This window comes from Euleptes europaea, chromosome 1 (assembly GCF_029931775.1).
Source record: "Euleptes europaea isolate rEulEur1 chromosome 1, rEulEur1.hap1, whole genome shotgun sequence".
In the NCBI taxonomy this organism is placed as follows: Eukaryota; Metazoa; Chordata; class Lepidosauria; order Squamata; family Sphaerodactylidae; genus Euleptes; species Euleptes europaea.
In genome coordinates, this window is record NC_079312.1 from 18,695,047 (window position 1) to 18,714,027 (window position 18,981).

At 45.4% G+C, this 18,981-nt stretch overlaps 1 protein-coding gene across 1 annotated transcript; it reads left to right on the forward strand.

The window, feature by feature from the left end:
• Nucleotides 1–1,672: 1,672 nt before the first annotated feature.
• On the forward strand, nt 1,673–17,310 carry LOC130474332 (E3 ubiquitin-protein ligase TRIM7-like). Its single transcript, XM_056845896.1, has 7 exons — nt 1,673–2,095; nt 5,010–5,105; nt 7,989–8,219; nt 9,720–9,742; nt 9,905–10,029; nt 15,964–15,996; nt 16,814–17,310. The coding sequence occupies exons 1-7, from the start codon at nt 1,673–1,675 to the stop codon at nt 17,308–17,310; spliced, it is 1,428 nt and encodes a 475-aa protein (XP_056701874.1).
• The last annotated feature ends 1,671 nt before the right edge of the window (nt 17,311–18,981 follow it).

Here is an 18,981-nt window from a genome sequence, read left to right on the forward strand (position 1 = left end):
TTTCTCCAGGGGAACTGATCTCTATCATCTGGAGATCAGTTTTAATAGCAGGAGATCTCCAGCTACTACCTGGGGGTTGGCAACTCTAACTACAACACTGTTCCCACCTTCCACTAAATAAAAGCCATGTCTGTAGTCCTTTTCATTGTGGAGTTATAGGGAGAAATGGGTAGCTAGTGCCCTGCCTCTAATGGTGATTCTAAGTGTTATGAATTTTATAAAAAAGTAGCCCCCCCAAAAAAGCGTTTTTTGGGGAAGGGAATGGCAGCCAAGGTTAATGAGGTACAGAAAATAACACCAGCACAGGTAATGGTGGAACCTGTGAACATGCACATCTTTTCATCCATACAGTGTTCATCAGCTCTTTGATTGTGAACTTTCAAAAAAAGAGCATATCAAACCATTTTTGAGACAGTAAAGTGGAGGAAACAAAGAAGCAGGATCAATAGTGAATGATGCCATATGGAGGCTCATATAAACAGTGCTTCAGTTAAGAAAGCTGATAGGGGACATGAAGTTGATTTTAATAAATCACATTTTAGTATAAATCACATAGATAACCCACAGAACTTCTACCTAGTTAAATGGAACGCTGTAAGAAAAATGCAAGCATGGAAATAGCCGCGGGAACTGACACATGGATCAGCATAAAATGCATGAATAGATAAGAGACTTGAGGCTCCCACAGAAGATATCTCAGTCTACAGTGTTTTGGGAACATCACGCGGATAATACAGTGTGTATCCAAAGGGCCTGCAAGATACATAACCCCAAGCAGCGATGTCAATCTTTAAAGCTTGCGCATACCAACAGCCATACATTTCAAAAAATGTCCATGCATTTCAAAAGGGGATTCTCAATAGTTATCGCATTCTGATGACACATTCCTGCATATCTCATACCATATTATTACATTTTATTGTCATATTAGCCAACTGTTGCATGTCACAATGGTTGTCACTAAATACCACTCAAAAGGTATATAAGGTAGAGCCGTTCTGGCACACGTTGCTCTCTGCTCTAACATCCCTTGTCTCGCGGGCAGTGGCCTTTATTGTGCACAATAAAAGAAAGCTCGACCTTGCCTTTCGTGTCGCTGGCGCATATAATTTTATTGGACAGAAGCGCCAAGGTCCGAACCTTAACGCAGACCTGAGGGTGGCGCTAACAAAGCCAAGGCAGAGCAAGATATCCCTGTGGAAACTGGGGGGGGGGGGGGGGGCTTTAGCAGCCTTTTCCCTTGTTGACCAGCTCATCTCCTGAATTTGGGGCTCTTTTCACCATGGGGATGGGTGGGGGTGGGAATTACTCCATGCCTTGTGGTTGCCAGCCAAAGGTCTGGGCACAAAACTCTTCGGAGCTCATTCACAAATCGGCGTCCCAGCCTTTCCCTTGGCTTTTATAGGATGGTGTGATGAAAATACGTTCACTTGTTCCATTTTATACCCTAAAATATTTTTTATTAGTGAATCAATTGTGTGTGTGTGTGTGTTTTAAAAAAATCTGTTTGCCTTATCTGGAAGCTGTTCGGTTCTTTGCTGTTTCCTCATTTGGCTGATTACGAGTCAGCAGAAAATCTTAAACGATTGAAGGATAGGAAATTCCCAGTGCCTGTTTTGCAAATAGAGAAAAGTGAAACTAGTAACTCTCTCTTCCGTGTGTCCAGGCAGCCATGGCTGCTGGGGATCCCGTGAATGAGCTCTGCGAGGAAGCCACCTGCTCCATCTGCCTGGAGTATTTCAGCGATCCGATGACCGTCGCTGAGTGCGGCCACAATTTCTGCCGATCCTGCCTGACTCAGTGCTGGGGAAAGGCAGCAGCAGAGGCTTCCTGCCCTCAATGTAGAGGAAAAGCTCAGACAGGGAACCTCCGGCCAAACCGGCAACTGGCAAATGTTGTGGAAATAGTGAAGAGAATCAGTCTTCAGGGGGGAAATGGGGAAAAAGTGAAGGAGAGGGTTTGCAAGAAACACCAGGAGCGTCTGAAGCTTTTCTGCCAAAATGATGAGATCCTCATCTGTGTAGTCTGTGATAGATCCAAGGAGCACAAAGATCACGAGGTGATTCCTGCTGAGGAGGCTTCTGGAGAGTATAAGGTAGGAAACCTGTTTGGGTTCTGATACGGATGGGCAAGAGCTCTGGATTCCTGTTCAGAGGTTCTCTGTAGTCTAGAAAAGCATTTTCTAGAAAATACTTAAATCCACATATGGCAACAGTGGGAATGTCATGGCAATGGCACCAAATCCCTTTTGCGCTCTCCCCAGCTCACAAAATTCAAGCACACAGCCAAGAGCCTCGTCTAGAACACCTCATGGCACTGCTCAAGGGTTCTTCAGGGCATTAATTGATGCTGGCGTCTCCACGTACAAGGATTCCCTAAGATCCCTTCCCCCGGGGACAAAAATGCCCATTGCGAACAATGTATTCTAAACTCTCATAATACTAGAACGCGGGGTCATCTGCTGAAGCTAGAGGGTGAGAGATTCAAAACTGATAAAAGGAAGTATTTCTTCACACAATGCGTAGTTAAATTGTGGAACTCCCTGCCCCAGGATGTGGTGATGGCTGCCAACTTGGAAGGCTTTAAGAGGGGAGTGGACATGTTCATGGAGGAGAGGAGTATTCATGGCTACTAGTTAAAATGGATACGAGTCATGATGCATACCTATTCTCTCCAGGATCAGAGGAGCATGCCGAATATATTAGGTGCTGTGGAACACAGGCAGGATGGTGCTGCTGCCGAGGGACACTCTGTTCTTCTGGACATTCATAGTCAACCACCAGCTTTTCTGGAGAAGCTTGTCTGTATGTCTTCCTTCTTATATCCCACCCTTCTCCTGGCCAGAGCCGGGCTCATGGTGGCTAACATCTGGTAAAACAGCATAAAACATAGTTAAAACATACACATTTACCCCAATTAAAAATGAACAATCTCTAAATTAAAAGCAGTTTACCGGCAAACTGGGGCCAAGGCTGGCCCGGAAAGCAGTCAGGGTCCCCTATTCAAGATCGAATAAAAGAATCAACAAGGGGAACAGGAAGGGAGGCCAGCTATGTTAGAAAACCATTGCTGGCCTCAACCTAGGCTTGCCAACTGCCAGGATCTCCAGCCGATAGAGATCAGTTCACCTGGAAAAAATGGCCACTTTGGCTATTGGACTCTATGGCATTTAAGTCTCTCCCCCTCCAAACCCCACCCTCCTCAGGCTCCGCTCCCAAAATCTCCCACCGGTGGTGGAGAGGGACCTGGCAACTCTACATCTCGGTCTGCTTCAAGTCCCACAGGGCCTTGATCTCATTGGAGAGGGAGTTTCACAAGCCCGGGGCCAGAGCCGAAAAAGCCCTGGCCCTAGTTGAAGACAGCTGGACACTCTTTGGACCGGGGACCACCAGCAAGTTGGTGTATGCACAGTGTAACACACTCTGGGGGTGTACTGTGGGAGAGATGGCCCCTCAGATATGATGGTCCCAGACTGTTAAGGGCTTTGAAGGTTAAAAGAAGCTCCTTGAACCTGATCCAGTACTCCACCTGGAGCCAGTGCAGTTGTGGGAGCACAGACTGAATATGCACCCTCAGCGGGGTCCCAGTCAGGACCCTCGTGGCTGCATTTTGTACCAGATGGAGTTTCCGAGTCAGTCTCAAGAGCAGCCCAACGTAGAGCAAGTGGCTATTTGCATTGGTAAATAGCTGCTATGGATGGGAAGCTGATTCAGACTGGGCATGCTACGTGAGGTTAAGGGGTACCTGCTCCATTTTCCTGACCTCCAAAGAGGCTGTTGGTCCAGTTGGGGAAACATAAGGTTCTCCCTAGCAGGTAAGGTATGGGAAATTTCTGGAGATTTGGGGGTGTAGCTGAGGGAGGGTGGAATTTAGGAAGAAAAGGAAGGTCAGCTGGAATGTCCTGTCATAAAATCTGTCCTCTGAAGCTACCATTTCCTCCAGGGAACTGATCTCTCTAGTCTGGATAGCCGCTGTAATTCCAGGGGCGCTCCAGGCCCCACCAATAGGTTGGTAACCCTACCAGTAGGGCAGAGTCCTGTGGGCTCCAGGGAACACCCCTAGCCTTGAACCTCATGGTAAAAGAAGGCTTTATTTTCTTTGACATAGGACTCATCCAGAAGCAGTTCAGCTAAAAAGGCAAATGCAGTCTTGGGCTGCATCAACAGAAGTATAGTGTCCAGATCACAGGAAGTGATGGTATTGCTTTACTCTGCTCTGGTTAGACCAAACCTAGAGTATTGTGTTCAGTTTTGGGCACCACAATTTAAGAAAGATGTAGACAAACTGGAACGTGTCCAGAGGAGGGCAACAAAGATGGTGAGGGGTCTGGAGACCAAGTCCTAAGAGGAAAGGTTGAAGGAGCTGGGTATGTTTAGCCTGAAGAGGAGAAGACTGAGAGGGGATATGATAACCATGTTCAAGTACTTGAAGGGCTGTCATATAGAGGAGGGTGCCGAGCTGTTTTCTGTTGCGCAAGAAGGTCGGACCAGAACCAATGGGTTAAAATTAAATCAAAAGAGTTTCCATCTAGACATTAGGAAGAATTTTCTAACAGTTAGAGCGGTTCCTCAGTGGAACAGGCTTCCTCGGGAGGTGGTAAGCTCTCCTTCCCTGGAGGTTTTTAAGCAGAGGCTAGATGGCCATCTGTCAGCAATGCTGATTATATGACCTTAGGCAGTTCATGAGAGGGAGGGCATCTAGGCTATCTTTTGGGCATGGAGTAGGGGTCGCTGGGGTGTGTGTGGGGGAGGTAGTTGTGAATTTCCTGCATTGTGCAGGGGATTGGACTAGATGACCCTGGTGGTCCCTTCCAACTCTCTGATTCTATGAAGCAGGGATTAGGGGGCAGTGTGTGATTTCCCCAAAACCTTCTCTCAGTGAGAACTGAATCCAGACTCCAGTCCTTTCCACCTACTTGAGCCAATGCATTATTCAGCATGGCAGTCTTGGAATTTATAATAATAAACCTCTGAAGAGGAACTAAAGCTGAATTTTTGCTTTCTTTTCAGGATAAATTTTGTAGCTGCCTCAAAACTCTGAAGAAGAAGAGGAAGAAAATCCTGGCGAGTAAAGCAGACATAGAAAAGGGGAGCCAAGAGCTGCTTGTAAGTGTCTGTTACTGGAAACGAACAGCGGGGCTGCGAAGAGGAAGTGCTCCATCTTGGGTTGCCAGCCTCTAGGTGGAGCCTAGAATTACAACTGATTTCCAGACGACAGAGACCCAAATGGGACCCAAATGCCAGCATTTCACATTGCCCCACCGCTATGCCTGGTTAACCATGTAGGGGTGGTGTGGAGCAGCTCCCAGACAGCTGCCACGTTCAGTGTACCTCTGTTCACCAGGCACAAGGGACAGTCCACTCTGCACCGTGGTGAACCTGCTACGGAGCCAGCCCTGCCCCACGCCTTTTTTACTCATATGCCTTAAGGCAGCCCTTTATTTATTCATTTATTTTATTTAAAACATTTCTATGCCTGATTTGGTGTTCTAGTTAGCACCCCTCTGTTCCCGTTGTGAGTTTTGGGAGTTTCAGGTTGTGACAACCAAACACAGTTCTGAGGTTTACTTCTGCAGCCCAGACAGAACTGTAAGGGTCCTGGGCCAGGGGTTGCCAATTTCAAGTTGGGAAGTTCCTGGAGATCTGGGGGTGGAGCCTGTGGAATTTTGTGAAGGGGAGGGATATCAGCAGGCTATGATGCCTTAGAGCACTGGTTCCCAACCAGGGGTCCGTGGACCCCCAGGGGTCCGCGAGAACTAAATTAAGGTCTGCGAAACAAAGTTATAAACCCATAATAAATTAATATTTTCAATTAAAAGTTCTCTATTATAAAAATATATATTCAAATATTATTCTAAGTTTAATGTTTAACTAACAGTTATGATTAAAGTTTATTTTCAAATTCTCTGAATTTTTATTTTGAACCTTGGGGTCCCTGCACCAAACAAAAAAGTCCTAGTGGTCCCTGGTCAAAAAAAGGTTGGGAACCACTGCCTTAGAGTGATGTGGTCGTGGTCCCCCATTAGCATAGAGTCCAATGGATCAATGAGGGCAGGAGGCTGGATTTTTGCTAACGGCTTTCTTTATTGATCAAGGAATCATAACCGGGTGAGCCAAGACACAGACTAATGAGCTCTGCAGTCTTGTTACACAGGGGGAGGGGCAATGCAAGAGGTTTTATAGACATTTGACGTTCCAGTAACATTTGATGTAGCTTGTCACTGCACCGTCATTAGCCTCTACCCCGCCTGTGTGAGCATTGCTACATCTACTGAATAGACCTCTATTGTTCCCTTACAACAGGGGTGGGGAACCTCAGGCCCGGGGGCCGCATACGGCCCCCGAGGACATTTTTTTGTGGCCCTCGGGAGCTTCGGGGCCCTGCTGCAGAGGCCGGGTGCAGGGTGGCCCTCCCAGAGGGTGTTCCTGGTGCCACGGCTTACAGCAGCGCTGCAGCGCCCTTTGGACCTCCTCTCGCCGACTGTCGGCTGTTGAGCAGCGAGAGGGAGGGGGAAAGAGGCTGGTGGCTCCCGGCAGCAGAGCATGCATGCAGGAGCCGATCGGGCTTCAGGGGGGGGGCTTTTGTGGACTGGGGAGGAGAGGGCATGGAGACTGGGGCCCGGTCGCATTGGGCTCTGTGCGCCGCTGTCTGTGTGGGGGGGGGGGGCAGGGGAGGCTGGGGTCCGGTTGTGCGGGGCCAGCGTGCACGGGTGTGTGTGTGGAAGGCTTTTCTCTCTTCCTCTTTTTCTGTCACTCTTTCTCCTTTCTCTCCCTCTCTTTCTCCCTCTTTTTCTGTCTCTTTCTTTGTCTCCCTCCATCCTTTTCTTTGTCTCCCTCCGTCCTTTTCTTTCTCTCCCTCCCTCCCTTTTCCTCTTTCTCTCTTTTCCTTCCTCCCTTGCCGATCGACTGTGGGCTGTGCCCCCCTGGCACCTCGTTTGCTCGGGCCCACTGCTGGCTGCCCTTCAGCCTGGGAGGGGGGAGGGGGGCACCCCGCAGGCCTTCTCTGTGTGGCCTCCCCTGGGGTTGCCAACCTCCAGGTGGTGGCTGGAGACCTGGCAACCCTAGCTTCTTCCCCCCCCCCCCACCGGGAGATCTACACCTGGTATGGCCCCTTAATGATGTCATAAATGTGCAAATGGCCCTTGGCAGGAAAAAGGTTCCCCACCCCTGCCTTACAAGGAGAACTGAAACTTAAAGGAGGGGAGGGAAGGGGGGCAGTAAGGCTGTTCCCTTATGTGAGAGGAAACATTCCAGCCTTTGGAATGTTTGTGTGTAGGCCGGCTTGCTTGATGCTAAAGAGAGAGGGGGGTTTGGGACCACTGACAAGCGGCTCTTTTGGGTATGCATGTAGCTTGTGTGTCTGAATGAGGTTACTCAATCACAACAAGAGTCCATCCTGTAAAGCAGCCATTTTTTCAGGGGCATTGATCTCTCTACTCCAGAGATCTGTTGTAATTCTGGGATATTCCTAGGCCCCATCTAAAGGCTTTCAACCTTAGGCAGGACACTACAGATAGGGCCAAAAAAACTAGGGTTGCCCGCTCGGGGTTGGGAAATACCTGGAGATTTGGGGGCGGGTAGAGCCTGGGGAGGGTGAGGTTTGGGGATGGAAGTGACCTCAGTAGGGTATAATGCCATAGAGTCCACCCTCCAAAGCCATCATTTTATCCAGGGGAACTTCTCTTGGTCATCTGGAGACCAACTGTAACAGCAGGAGATCTCCAGGCGCCACCTGGAGGGTGGCAACTCTACAAAAAACAAACAACTCACTGAAAGGCAAAAAAATCCCCTCAGCCCCAAGCTTTCCAGCCTATCTGTAGAGACCATTTTATGGTCCTTTATAAGACCTTAGGGAGGAGCTCGGTCCTTCTGGAGAACAATCCTTCTGGGGAACAACTCAGATGTATCCTTCCAATGGAATTGTCATAAGTTTCTGTATTCCTGGATCTCATTTTACCCCCCCCCCCCCATTCCACCTGTGTGCTGCAGGAGCAAACACAAACAGAGAAGGGAGAGATCGTGACTGAGTGCAGGCAATTATGCCAGTTTTTGGAGGAACAAGAGAGACTTCTGCTGGCCAAGGTGGAGGAAGTGGAGAAGGAGATTGCAAGAGAAAGGGATGAGCACTTGGCCAGACTCTCTGTGGAACTCTCCTCTCTTGAAAGTCTCATCCAGGAGATGGAGGAGAAGATTCACCAGCCAGTGACTGAACTCCTCCAGGTAAGAGTGTGCAGAAACAGCCCGGGCTCCTCTCTGCGAGAGTCCAGACCGTCATACGTTGCTGTCCATTTATAGAGCTCCTAGTTATTTTGGAAACTTAGTTCTCAGGTTTCTGAGGTTCTGATTCAGAATGTGACCACGGTACACAGGGGGAAGGCACTTAAGACTTCCCCTATTTTCACATCCTGAAACAGACCCAGGGTGCTGATATTTGCCCTGTTGAGGAAACTTGCATGTTGTTACAGGGTTAGACATACATTTCCACCTGTACACATACGTTTCCCCTATAGAGCAATATTTCTCTGTCATTCATTATGTACTGACTATGAAATCCATTAGGTCCCCTTGACTTCTAGTAGTTTACAAGAGGGAGAAAAGTTCTTTCTGTCTTGGGGAGGGACTGTGGCTCAGTGGAAGAGCCTCTGCTTGGCATGCAGAAGGTCCCAGATTTAATTCCCCACATCAGTCAATAGTTGATGTGAAACACCTCTACCTGAGATGCTGGAAAGCTGCTGCCAGTCTAAGTAGACAATACTGATCTTAATGGACCAAATGTCTCATTCAGTATAAGGTAGTTTCATGTCCACTTTCTTCACATCCTCTGTAATATTATAAACCTCTATCATCCCTCCTTTTATCTTTTTACTAAGCCCTAGGTTCCTTAGGTTTTCCTTTGTCGGAAAGGTGCTTCAACCCCTTAATCATGCTGGTTACCCGTTCAGCTCTATGATCCCCTTTTAGAAGAGTTAGAAGATCAGAATTATACACAGTACTCCAAATGCAACTGCACAGTACATCTACACAAGGGCATTAGTGCAGTTTTATTTTTGATCCCTAGCTCAAATTTGCCCTTTTCATCTCTGCCTCATATCAGCTCCACAGTTTTATCAGGCTATCTAACCTCCCCACTCATGCAGATCTCTTTCCTGGTCAGTCAACCCCAGGAGCTTTAACAGTGGGACAAGGGGCAGAAATGACATTTTATGATGTCATTTCTGCCTCCGGACCTTTCTCCTGCCAGTCAGGGGCCCTCATGACAAAAATGGCAAAATGGTAAGCCTTATCACTGACCAAGTGAAGAATCTTTTTGCCTCAGCGTACCTTCCTGAAACTGAAATCCATTCTGGCATCTTCTTAGTTTTGAAATTAATTTTCCAAATCTGTGGTAATCTGAGCTTCTGTTACAGCAGATTTCAGTAATTGCCAAGATTCTCCAGACTTCCAGGAAAAGGCAGCATGAAATATCAATTATTGCTCATTTTAAAAGGGAAGCATTGGGGTCGGGGTGTCCCCAATAAATAAATGTAATATCACTTAGGTTTTTGAAGTAGGCCTCTGCACTGCATTTCAGTGGCACTGCTTTTTCCTGAACAATTATTACCTCATGGATATTTTCCCCACACTTTACAAATATATAACACCAAATGGATAGAGTGCATCTGAAGCATGTGGTCTGTGGCGGGCACTAATTTCACCCTTCTTTCTGTCTTTTCCCTCCAGGATGTCGGAAGCACCTTGCAGAGGTAAGTGGATCATACTCACTTCCCTCCAGGATCCTGTCTTGTTTGCCTACCTGCACACTCCTTCTGTTCCCAGTTCACCTCTTTCTTTCTCGATTCTTTTCTTTTTTGCAACTTGGGAGCCCTGGATCAGATGGATTGTGGATTGACCGTGTTTCTCTCCAGGTGTGAGGAGAAGGAGAAAGAGAAGTTTGAGGATCCAGTGGCATTTCCTCCTGCACTGAAGTGGAAAATCTGGGACATCTGGGACCTCAATGTCTTACTTAAAGGTGCCACAAAACAATTCAAAGGTAATGAAGACGTAGGGATTTTACAGGGGACATTATATCAGGACAACAGGTTCAAGGTTACATATATGATTTGCAGGACCATGATAATGGGGGATTTTGTTGGGAATACAATGCGAGTTCCATTTCTGTCAAGACAGTTAAAGAGTTAATTTGTTTGTGTCAACAGTTTAGTTAGTCTCAGGAAGATGATGTTCTGTTGGTTGGCAAATTGCCATTGTAAACGAGCCTTAAGTCACGCCACAACAATTGTGTTTTATTGCCCTGCTCCTTTGTTAAGACAGGAAAGGTTTTGGAGCTCACTCACGTTTTGAATCTCAAACCAAGAAGATGCTTGTCTCAGCTCTCCTGAGCTGGGACACAGACAATGGGATTTAAGCCATAGTTACCTGCTAGAATCTCTAGCAGGTTTTATAGGGAACTAGTTAGTAAGAATTGTTATTTGTTTTCTCCCCATGTACCCCACCCTGTTTAGAGAAGTAAAAGAATTTTGGTTCTTGTAGGTTATCCGGGCTGTGTAACCGTGGTCTTGGAATTTTCTTTCCTGACGTTTCGCCAGCAACTGTGGCAGGCATCTTCAGAGTAGTAACACTGAAGGACAGTGTCTCTCAGTGTCAAGGGTGTAGGAAGAGTAATATATAGTCAGAAAGGGGTTGGGTTTGAGCTGAGTATTGTCCTGCAAAAGTATTGTCCTGTAAGTATCAAGATAATGTGCTAATGAGGGTATGGTGTGTTAATATGGAACCATTGTATCCTGAAGTGATCTGTTAATGTGTGTAATCCAAAACTAATCTGTATGGCTATTGTTGAATGTTGTCTTTGTCTGGAGGTTTTTCAGGGCAGGAAGCCAAGCCTTATTCATTCTTAAACTCTCCTCTTTTCTGTTAAAGTTGTGCTGATGTTTATGAATTTCAATGGCTTCTCTGTGCAATCTGACAAAATAGTTGGTAGAATTGTCCAGTCTTTCAGTGTCTTGGAATAAGACCCTGTGTCCTGTTTGTGTCAGTCCATGTTCAGCCACTGCTGATTTCTCAGGTTGGCCAAGTCTGCAGTATCTTTCATGTTCTTTTATCCTTGTTTGTATGCTGCATTTTGTGGTCCCGATGTAAACTTCTCCACAGCTGCAAGGTATACGATATACTCCTGCAGAGGTGAGGGGGTCTCTTTTGTCTTTTGCTGATCGTAGCATTTGTTGTATTTTCTTGGTGGGTTTAAACACTGTTTGTAGGTTATGTTTTTTCAAAAGTTTCTCCATCCTATCAGTGACTCCTTTAATAAATGGCAAGAATACCTTTCCTATGGGAGACTGTTTTTCTTGAGTTTTCTGATTTTTGTTTGGTTCAATGGCCCTTCTGATTTCATTCTTGGAGTAGCCGTTTGCTAGCAGTGCGTGATTTAGATGGTTAGTTTCTTCCTTGAGAAACTGTGGTTCACAGATCCGTCTTGCACGGTCCATTAATGTTTTGATTATTCCTCTTTTCTGTCGGGGGTGGTGGTTGGAGTTTTTGTGTAAGTAGCGATCTGTGTGAGTTGGTTTCCGGTAGACCTTGTGACCTAACTGAAGGTTTGATTTACGGATGACAAGGGTATCAAGAAATGGGAGTTTACCCTCAATTTCCTTTTCCATGGTAAACTGAATGTTTGGATGGATATTATTAAGATGGTTTAGAAAGTCCATTAATTTTTCTTCACCATGGCTCCAAATGGTAAATGTATCATCTACGAACCTGAACCAGACTGTAGGTTTGTAAGGTGCTGATTCTAATGCTGTCTTTTCAAAATATTCCATGTAAAAGTTTGCTATTACTGGACTGAGTGGACTTCCCATAGCTACTCCATCAATCTGTTCATAAAATTCTTGATCCCATAGGAAATAACTTGTTGTCAAACAATGGTGAAATAAGGCTGTTATATCTTCTGGAAAAATCTGGTTAATCAATGAGATTGTGTCTTTAACTGGAACCTTGGTAAAGAGGGATACAACATCAAAACTGATTAATATATCCTTTGGATTGAGTCTTAACGGACTGATTTTGTTGATGAAGTGAGTTGAATCTTTGATGTAAGAAGTGGTTTTTCCAATGTGGTCCTGTAGGAGGGTGGTCAAATATTTAGCTAATTCATATGTTGGGGAACCAATGGCACTCACGATGGGTCGGAGTGGAACGGAATCCTTATGAATTTTAGGTAGTCCATATAATCGTGGTGGTTGTGCTTCAGTCTTGCATAGTTTTCTGTGTGTGTCGGGATGAAGAGTGGAATTCTTGATCAGAATGCTAGTTTTCCTGGTAATTTTGCAAGTTGGATCTCGTTTTAGTTTTTTGTATGTGGCAGGGTCCAGAAGTTCCTCAATCTTCTTTTTGTATTCTTCTGTTTTCATGATCACTGTGGCATTGCCTTTGTCAGCTGGTAGAATAATGATTTCTGGATCTGCATTGAGGGTCTTGATGGCGTTTCTCTCCTTGCGTGTTATATTGCTAGCAGGGGGCTTTGCTTTTCGTAGAATTCTTGCTGTCTCTCCTCTTATTTCCTCAGCATCTTCTTCAGGTAGATTACGAATGGCAGATTCTACATTTGCAATGATGTCTTCCACTGGAATTTGGGTGGGAGTGACTGCAAAGTTTCCTCCCTTAGCTAAGATGGAAGTTTCTTCAGGTGAGAGTTGTCGGTCTGTCAGATTGAAGATAATCCGTTTGTTGTCAAGTTTTGGACTGTTCTGTCTTCTTTCCTGTAATTTGTTAAACTTTTGCTTTTGTCTGGAAGTATGGCTGGTTAACCCCTGTTCCATTTTTCTGTAGGTGAGATTATCAATCTTGTCCCAATCATGGCTTCTCATTTTGTGGCTAGTATTGATATGTAAGGAAAACAACTCCTTGTCTGTGGCAGCAAGTTCTCTGCGGGTAGTGTGAATTCTCTCTCGTAAGAGAGCCCGTTCTAGATGGTCATAAATGCGGTTAGCTCGTGAAGTTTTAAAGATTCTTTTACTTGTGAGAAAAGATGGAATGGTTCCAGTGTCTCTGCATCGCAGTAGTCATCCGTAAATCAAACCTTCAGTTAGGTCACAAGGTCTACCGGAAACCAACTCACACAGATCGCTACTTACACAAAAACTCCAACCACCACCCCCGACAGAAAAGAGGAATAATCAAAACATTAATGGACCGTGCAAGACGGATCTGTGAACCACAGTTTCTCAAGGAAGAAACTAACCATCTAAATCACGCACTGCTAGCAAACGGCTACTCCAAGAATGAAATCAGAAGGGCCATTGAACCAAACAAAAATCAGAAAACTCAAGAAAAACAGTCTCCCATAGGAAAGGTATTCTTGCCATTTATTAAAGGAGTCACTGATAGGATGGAGAAACTTTTGAAAAAACATAACCTACAAACAGTGTTTAAACCCACCAAGAAAATACAACAAATGCTACGATCAGCAAAAGACAAAAGAGACCCCCTCACCTCTGCAGGAGTATATCGTATACCTTGCAGCTGTGGAGAAGTTTACATCGGGACCACAAAACGCAGCATACAAACAAGGATAAAAGAACATGAAAGATACTGCAGACTTGGCCAACCTGAGAAATCAGCAGTGGCTGAACATGGACTGACACAAACAGGACACAGGGTCTTATTCCAAGACACTGAAAGACTGGACAATTCTACCAACTATTTTGTCAGATTGCACAGAGAAGCCATTGAAATTCATAAACATCAGCACAACTTTAACAGAAAAGAGGAGAGTTTAAGAATGAATAAGGCTTGGCTTCCTGCCCTGAAAAACCTCCAGACAAAGACAACATTCAACAATAGCCATACAGATTAGTTTTGGATTACACACATTAACAGATCACTTCAGGATACAATGGTTCCATATTAACATACCATACCCTCATTAGCACATTATCTTGATACTTACAGGACAATACTTTTGCAGGACAATACTCAGCTCAAACCCAACCCCTTTCTGACTATATATTACTCTTCCTACACCCTTGACACTGAGAGACACTGTCCTTCAGTGTTACTACTCTGAAGATGCCTGCCACAGTTGCTGGCGAAACGTCAGGAAAGAAAATTCCAAGACCACGGTTACACAGCCCGGATAACCTACAAGAACCAATGAACTCTGACCTTGAAAGCCTTCGACAATAAAAGAATTTTGTTTGATTACGAGAAAATCCTTGTCTCTGTTTTTATTGTGCTCTGACCTGATTCATATTTAACCACAATCACGATTCATCGACTCTGATTTTACAACAGATTTAAGTGCCAATTCAGAAGATTCACTATCAGTGCATTCCTGATCCTGAAGGGCTCCCTTAGGAGGCCAGGAAGGCACTGCACCAGCGTTCAGGCCCCCCGCGCTTGTGTCTGGGCCACTTATGCCGGTGTTAGTGGCCCCAACCCCGGCAGGAAGACCCGAACGCTGGTCGCCAGTCGCTGCCATGGCAGCGCCGCCCTGGGACACAGATGGGGCCTTCCGCTGGCGCCCCACTGGCTTAAAAGCCCGTGTCAGCATCCTGGGAGGCATTCAGGTGTCCTGGAAGGTGTTTCGGGGCGGGCTGGGGGGGGGGAGGAGCTGCCGTTAGGCAGCTTCCTGTCCCCTTCTGTCCAGTGAATGCCGGAGCAGAAAAGAACGCGGCTGCACTTGCTTTTTAGCAGGCACAGCCTCGCTTTTCTCTATGGGGCGAAAAGGCCCCATTTCACACACACACACAAAAGCCCTTAAAAGGCTTTCTTTTGTTTTTCGATGTGCGGGAAACAGCTTTAGTAGGCAGCGCAGCTGCGTCTCCTCCCCGCCATCCATGCACGCCGAATCTCAGGAATGCGCTGTATGTAAACATTTCACTTAAAATTGTTCCTGCAACCTTACCTCGGAGTTAGATTTGCAGCAATTTTTCAACATTATTTGTCTTTTTTTGTTTTTACCTCCAGTACCTTGCATAGAGGCAAGGATGACAACAGGCATCCAGTAAGAAAGGGAAGGGTGAACCTGACTCTTCCAGGAGAGTGAGAGAAAATACCATAATGATTTCTTTCAGGAAAATACCATAATGATTTCTTTCAGGCATACACACACCTTCTCTTTGGTATATCAGTGTGACCAAAATGGCCCCTTTGAGGTCAGCTACTGTGAATTAATTGACTACGGCTTGAATATGTTCTAGTTGGGCCCAGACAATAGTTAAAGGGTGAGGTATTTCCCTTGCTCAAGATAAACATGCCTGATTATCGTGAGCACCTGGATCACTCAGACCCCCAGCTTTGCTGCCCTTATCTCATTAGAAGAAGGAGACAAATACAGCAACACGTTCGCTTTTGGCAGTAACTGATCCTGAGTGTTTCCTCTTAAGCAAGATGCACATAACTCAAGGGGATTTGTTTTGGATAATCATATTCAGGATCACTCTTGATTAGAGTTGCCAACCAACAGGTACTAGCTGGAGTTCTCCTGCTATTACCACTATCTCCAGCCAATAGAGGTAAGTTCACCTGGAGAAAATAGCTGCTTTGGCAATTGGCCTCTATGGAATTGACGTCCCTCCCCTCCCCAAACCACACCCTCCTCAGGCTCCGCCCCAAAAATCTCCAGGTATTTCACAGCCTGGAGCTGGCAACCCTACTGTTGATCGCTTTTAATAGTATTAAGTGTCAGTTTGCCAAATATGAGAACGTCTACTCTTTGTTTTCTATACCAAACTGCGGCTATCATTGGGTATTGTGAACAAATTCACAGTGAGAAAGGACAAATATAAGTTTTTAGAAGGAGATTGGAGGAGGGAGAGATTTCCCTCAGCAGATATTTCCGATTTTTCTCAGTCCTTCAGCTAAAATAAAGGAAAAAAGGAATATTTATATACTGCTTTTTTGTTGCAATGTTTATTTTAAGCACGCGTATGTGCTGCTTATTCGCTGTTCTCTTTTGTTTCCCCAGATGCTCTGGTCTTGGGTCTCCAGCCACACAAAGGTACATTTCTCTCCATGCAGTAGCCATTAATGCTAAATTGCATTAACCACAGTTGCAAAATATGGGACTAGATCAGGAGAGCAGAGTATATGTGGATGGCCCAGGCTAACCTGATCTCAGAAGCTAAGCAGGGTTGGCCCTGATTACTATTTGGATGGAAGACCACCAAGGAAGTCAAGGACTGCTATGCAGAGGCAGGCAATAGCCTTGAAACCCTACAGGGTTGCCATAAGTCGGCTGCAACTTGACGGCATTTTCCACCACCACAAATTCATAGAGTGACTTGACAATACATAACACACACCTGAGCCCCATCACATGTGGGAAGCACAAAACCCTTCAAGGCCTCAGCCTTCCAGACCACCATCACCTCTGGCTTCTCAGTTTCAACTTGTTCACTCTCAGCCATTTCACCATAGCTGTGGCTCAAGACCTATCACATCACCAGGCAATTTGGATAAAGAAGTATAGAGCGGAGTATCATCAGCATATTTATTTACATGCTTATACTGTACCTTTTTCCTCAATGGGGTGGCATGAAAACTACAGAGATTTTTATGAAATGTTAGGAGGGAGATTCCTTTTTATGTCTACTAGGGGTTTCAGTTCTTTTCCATACTCACATATAGTACAAAAAAACAAACAAACCCACAAACTGATCAATTGCTTTAAATCAGAACTATTCAAGGTTGGGGTTTTCTTAAGATGGGTGGAACTTACATGATGATGTAGTAAGTTGAAGCTTGTTAAGTAATTAATCATAATTAAGTTATAATATAGCTGATTCTTCTTTTGTCTCTTTGTATCTCTCCAACAGCAAACGTGACTCTGGATCCAGACACGGCCCATCCCAAACTCATGTTGTCTGAGGACCGGAAAAGCATGACACTAGAAGAAAAAGCTCAAGCTCTGCCCAACAATCCCGAGCGATTTGATAACCATCATGCTGTACTGGGTCGTGAAGGATTCACAGGGGGACGGCATTTCTGGGAAGTCATTGTGGAAAATGAAGATGACTGGGATGTGGGGGTGGCCAAAAGGTCTGTGAAGAGGAAGGGAAGAATCCCCTTTACTTGGAGTATAGGCAAAGCAGGCAAGTTTTATTACATATTGGGTGATAACTGGCCTGTGCACCTGTGTTCAGAGCCCAGAAGAATCCGAGTGTCTCTCAACTATGCTGGGGGGCAGGTATCCTTTTTTGATGCTGACAAAGCAACCCTTCTCTTCATGCTCTCAGATGTCTCCTTCTCTGGAGACACCCCCCATCCCTACTTTGCTGTGCATGATAAAGGCTACCTCAGACTTTCTCCTTAAGGGACTTTTATCTCCCTCATTGTGGGCATTGCTGGTGGGACCAGCATTATCAATAAAAAATACCTGATGTTTATTTCCCAAAAGCTGTATTATTTTTTATTGCATTTTTACCCCGCCCTCCTCAGCCCAAAGGCTGGGCTCAGAGAAGGACCTCTACAGTTTTCTGGACAGTTTGGGGCCAAAATAGACAAGATGGCTTCTTGCCCCTGGACCACTAGGAAATGGTTTTGTGTTCATGGCATCCTTGGGGGAGCTGTGAGATGAAACTACACCTCCCCTCCCCCTCCAGAGGCCCCTAAGGGACTTGTTTGAGTTCTGGGAACTCACACAGATCACCTCCACTTTACAGGGAGTATCTCATGGTTGTTCAAACACACCAAATGAGCATGAGTTTTGTTGGGAGAGACCACAAGGAAGTCCAAGGTTGCTATGCAGAGGCAGACAATGGCAAACCAGCTGTGTTAGTCTCTTGCCATGAAAACCCCATAAGGGGTCGCCATAAGTTGGCTGCGACTTGACGGCACTTTACACACACACACAATGCCGTATCCGCTTCTCAGAAAATGTCTTTAGCTGTGTTATCTAGGGAGTGATATATTTATTTCGTGCAATATTATTTAAAGTATCTTAGGTAGCAGTTTGCTGAAGACCTTTCACCTTTTGAGACTCCAGAGAACTGTGGCTAGTCAGAGTAGATTGGCCATTATTCTGACTCAATATAAGGCAACATCATACTTGGTGTGTATTTCCATGGGTTCACACCAACTCAGTGTATTTCCATGGGTTCACTCTGTTAGCCTCTTAACTTGAAAACCCTACTGGGTTGCCTTAAGTCAGCTGCGACTTGACGGCACTTTACACACACACACAGACATGCTATTTAACTGGGGGGGGGGGCTAAGGCATGTTGCAAAAATCTGCGGTGTAAAATAAAAAAATTGTAAAGATTATTGGAAGACTCGGGTCTTTTTTTGTCTTGCCAATTTTAAAAGAAAATTTTAAAAATAAAGCTGACTTTTAAAATTCTCGGTGGTGGGGTGACTTTTACTTTAAACAGGGATAGCAAAGAAACAACTGCAGAGGCGTCTCCCACGTTTCGGCTCCAAAGAGGAGCACCGAGCTGCTGTCCATAGATAAGAAGACTATACTTAACAAGGAGAGAAGGACAGAATACATTTTTGCCCCACATCCAAGCAGCCACTATAAAGATGCAAGAACAATCCCACAGTGTAGTATTTCATGTAGTCTTTTTACACTTTTCCAAAAAGTTTCTTTTGATTAGCACCCCCTCCCCTTTAGTGCTGCGGGTCTTACAGCATCTAACTCTTCAAGGCCTCAAAGATGGAAACAATTTCATGCTATATTTATGTGAATTTTCCTTGCCAGTTTTCCCTAAGCATGTTTACCTGTGAAGAAGTTGAGGTGCTAGAAAATAAAGGGAGGGGGAGAAAGAAAGCTGGGCTTGGAGAGAAAAACTGGTGAAGAGCCTGCGTTATAGTATTAAGTCCCAATGACCATAACACAGGAAGAGGTTGATATTTCAAGGCAGTTTGTTTATTAAGCTTAATAATACATACCGGGTGAGGGCTGCCCTAAGGCGCAGGACAGCTCGCACCCCTAAACAAAGGATTGCCACCCCAATTATAACTTCTGGTTAGGGATGTTCCAATT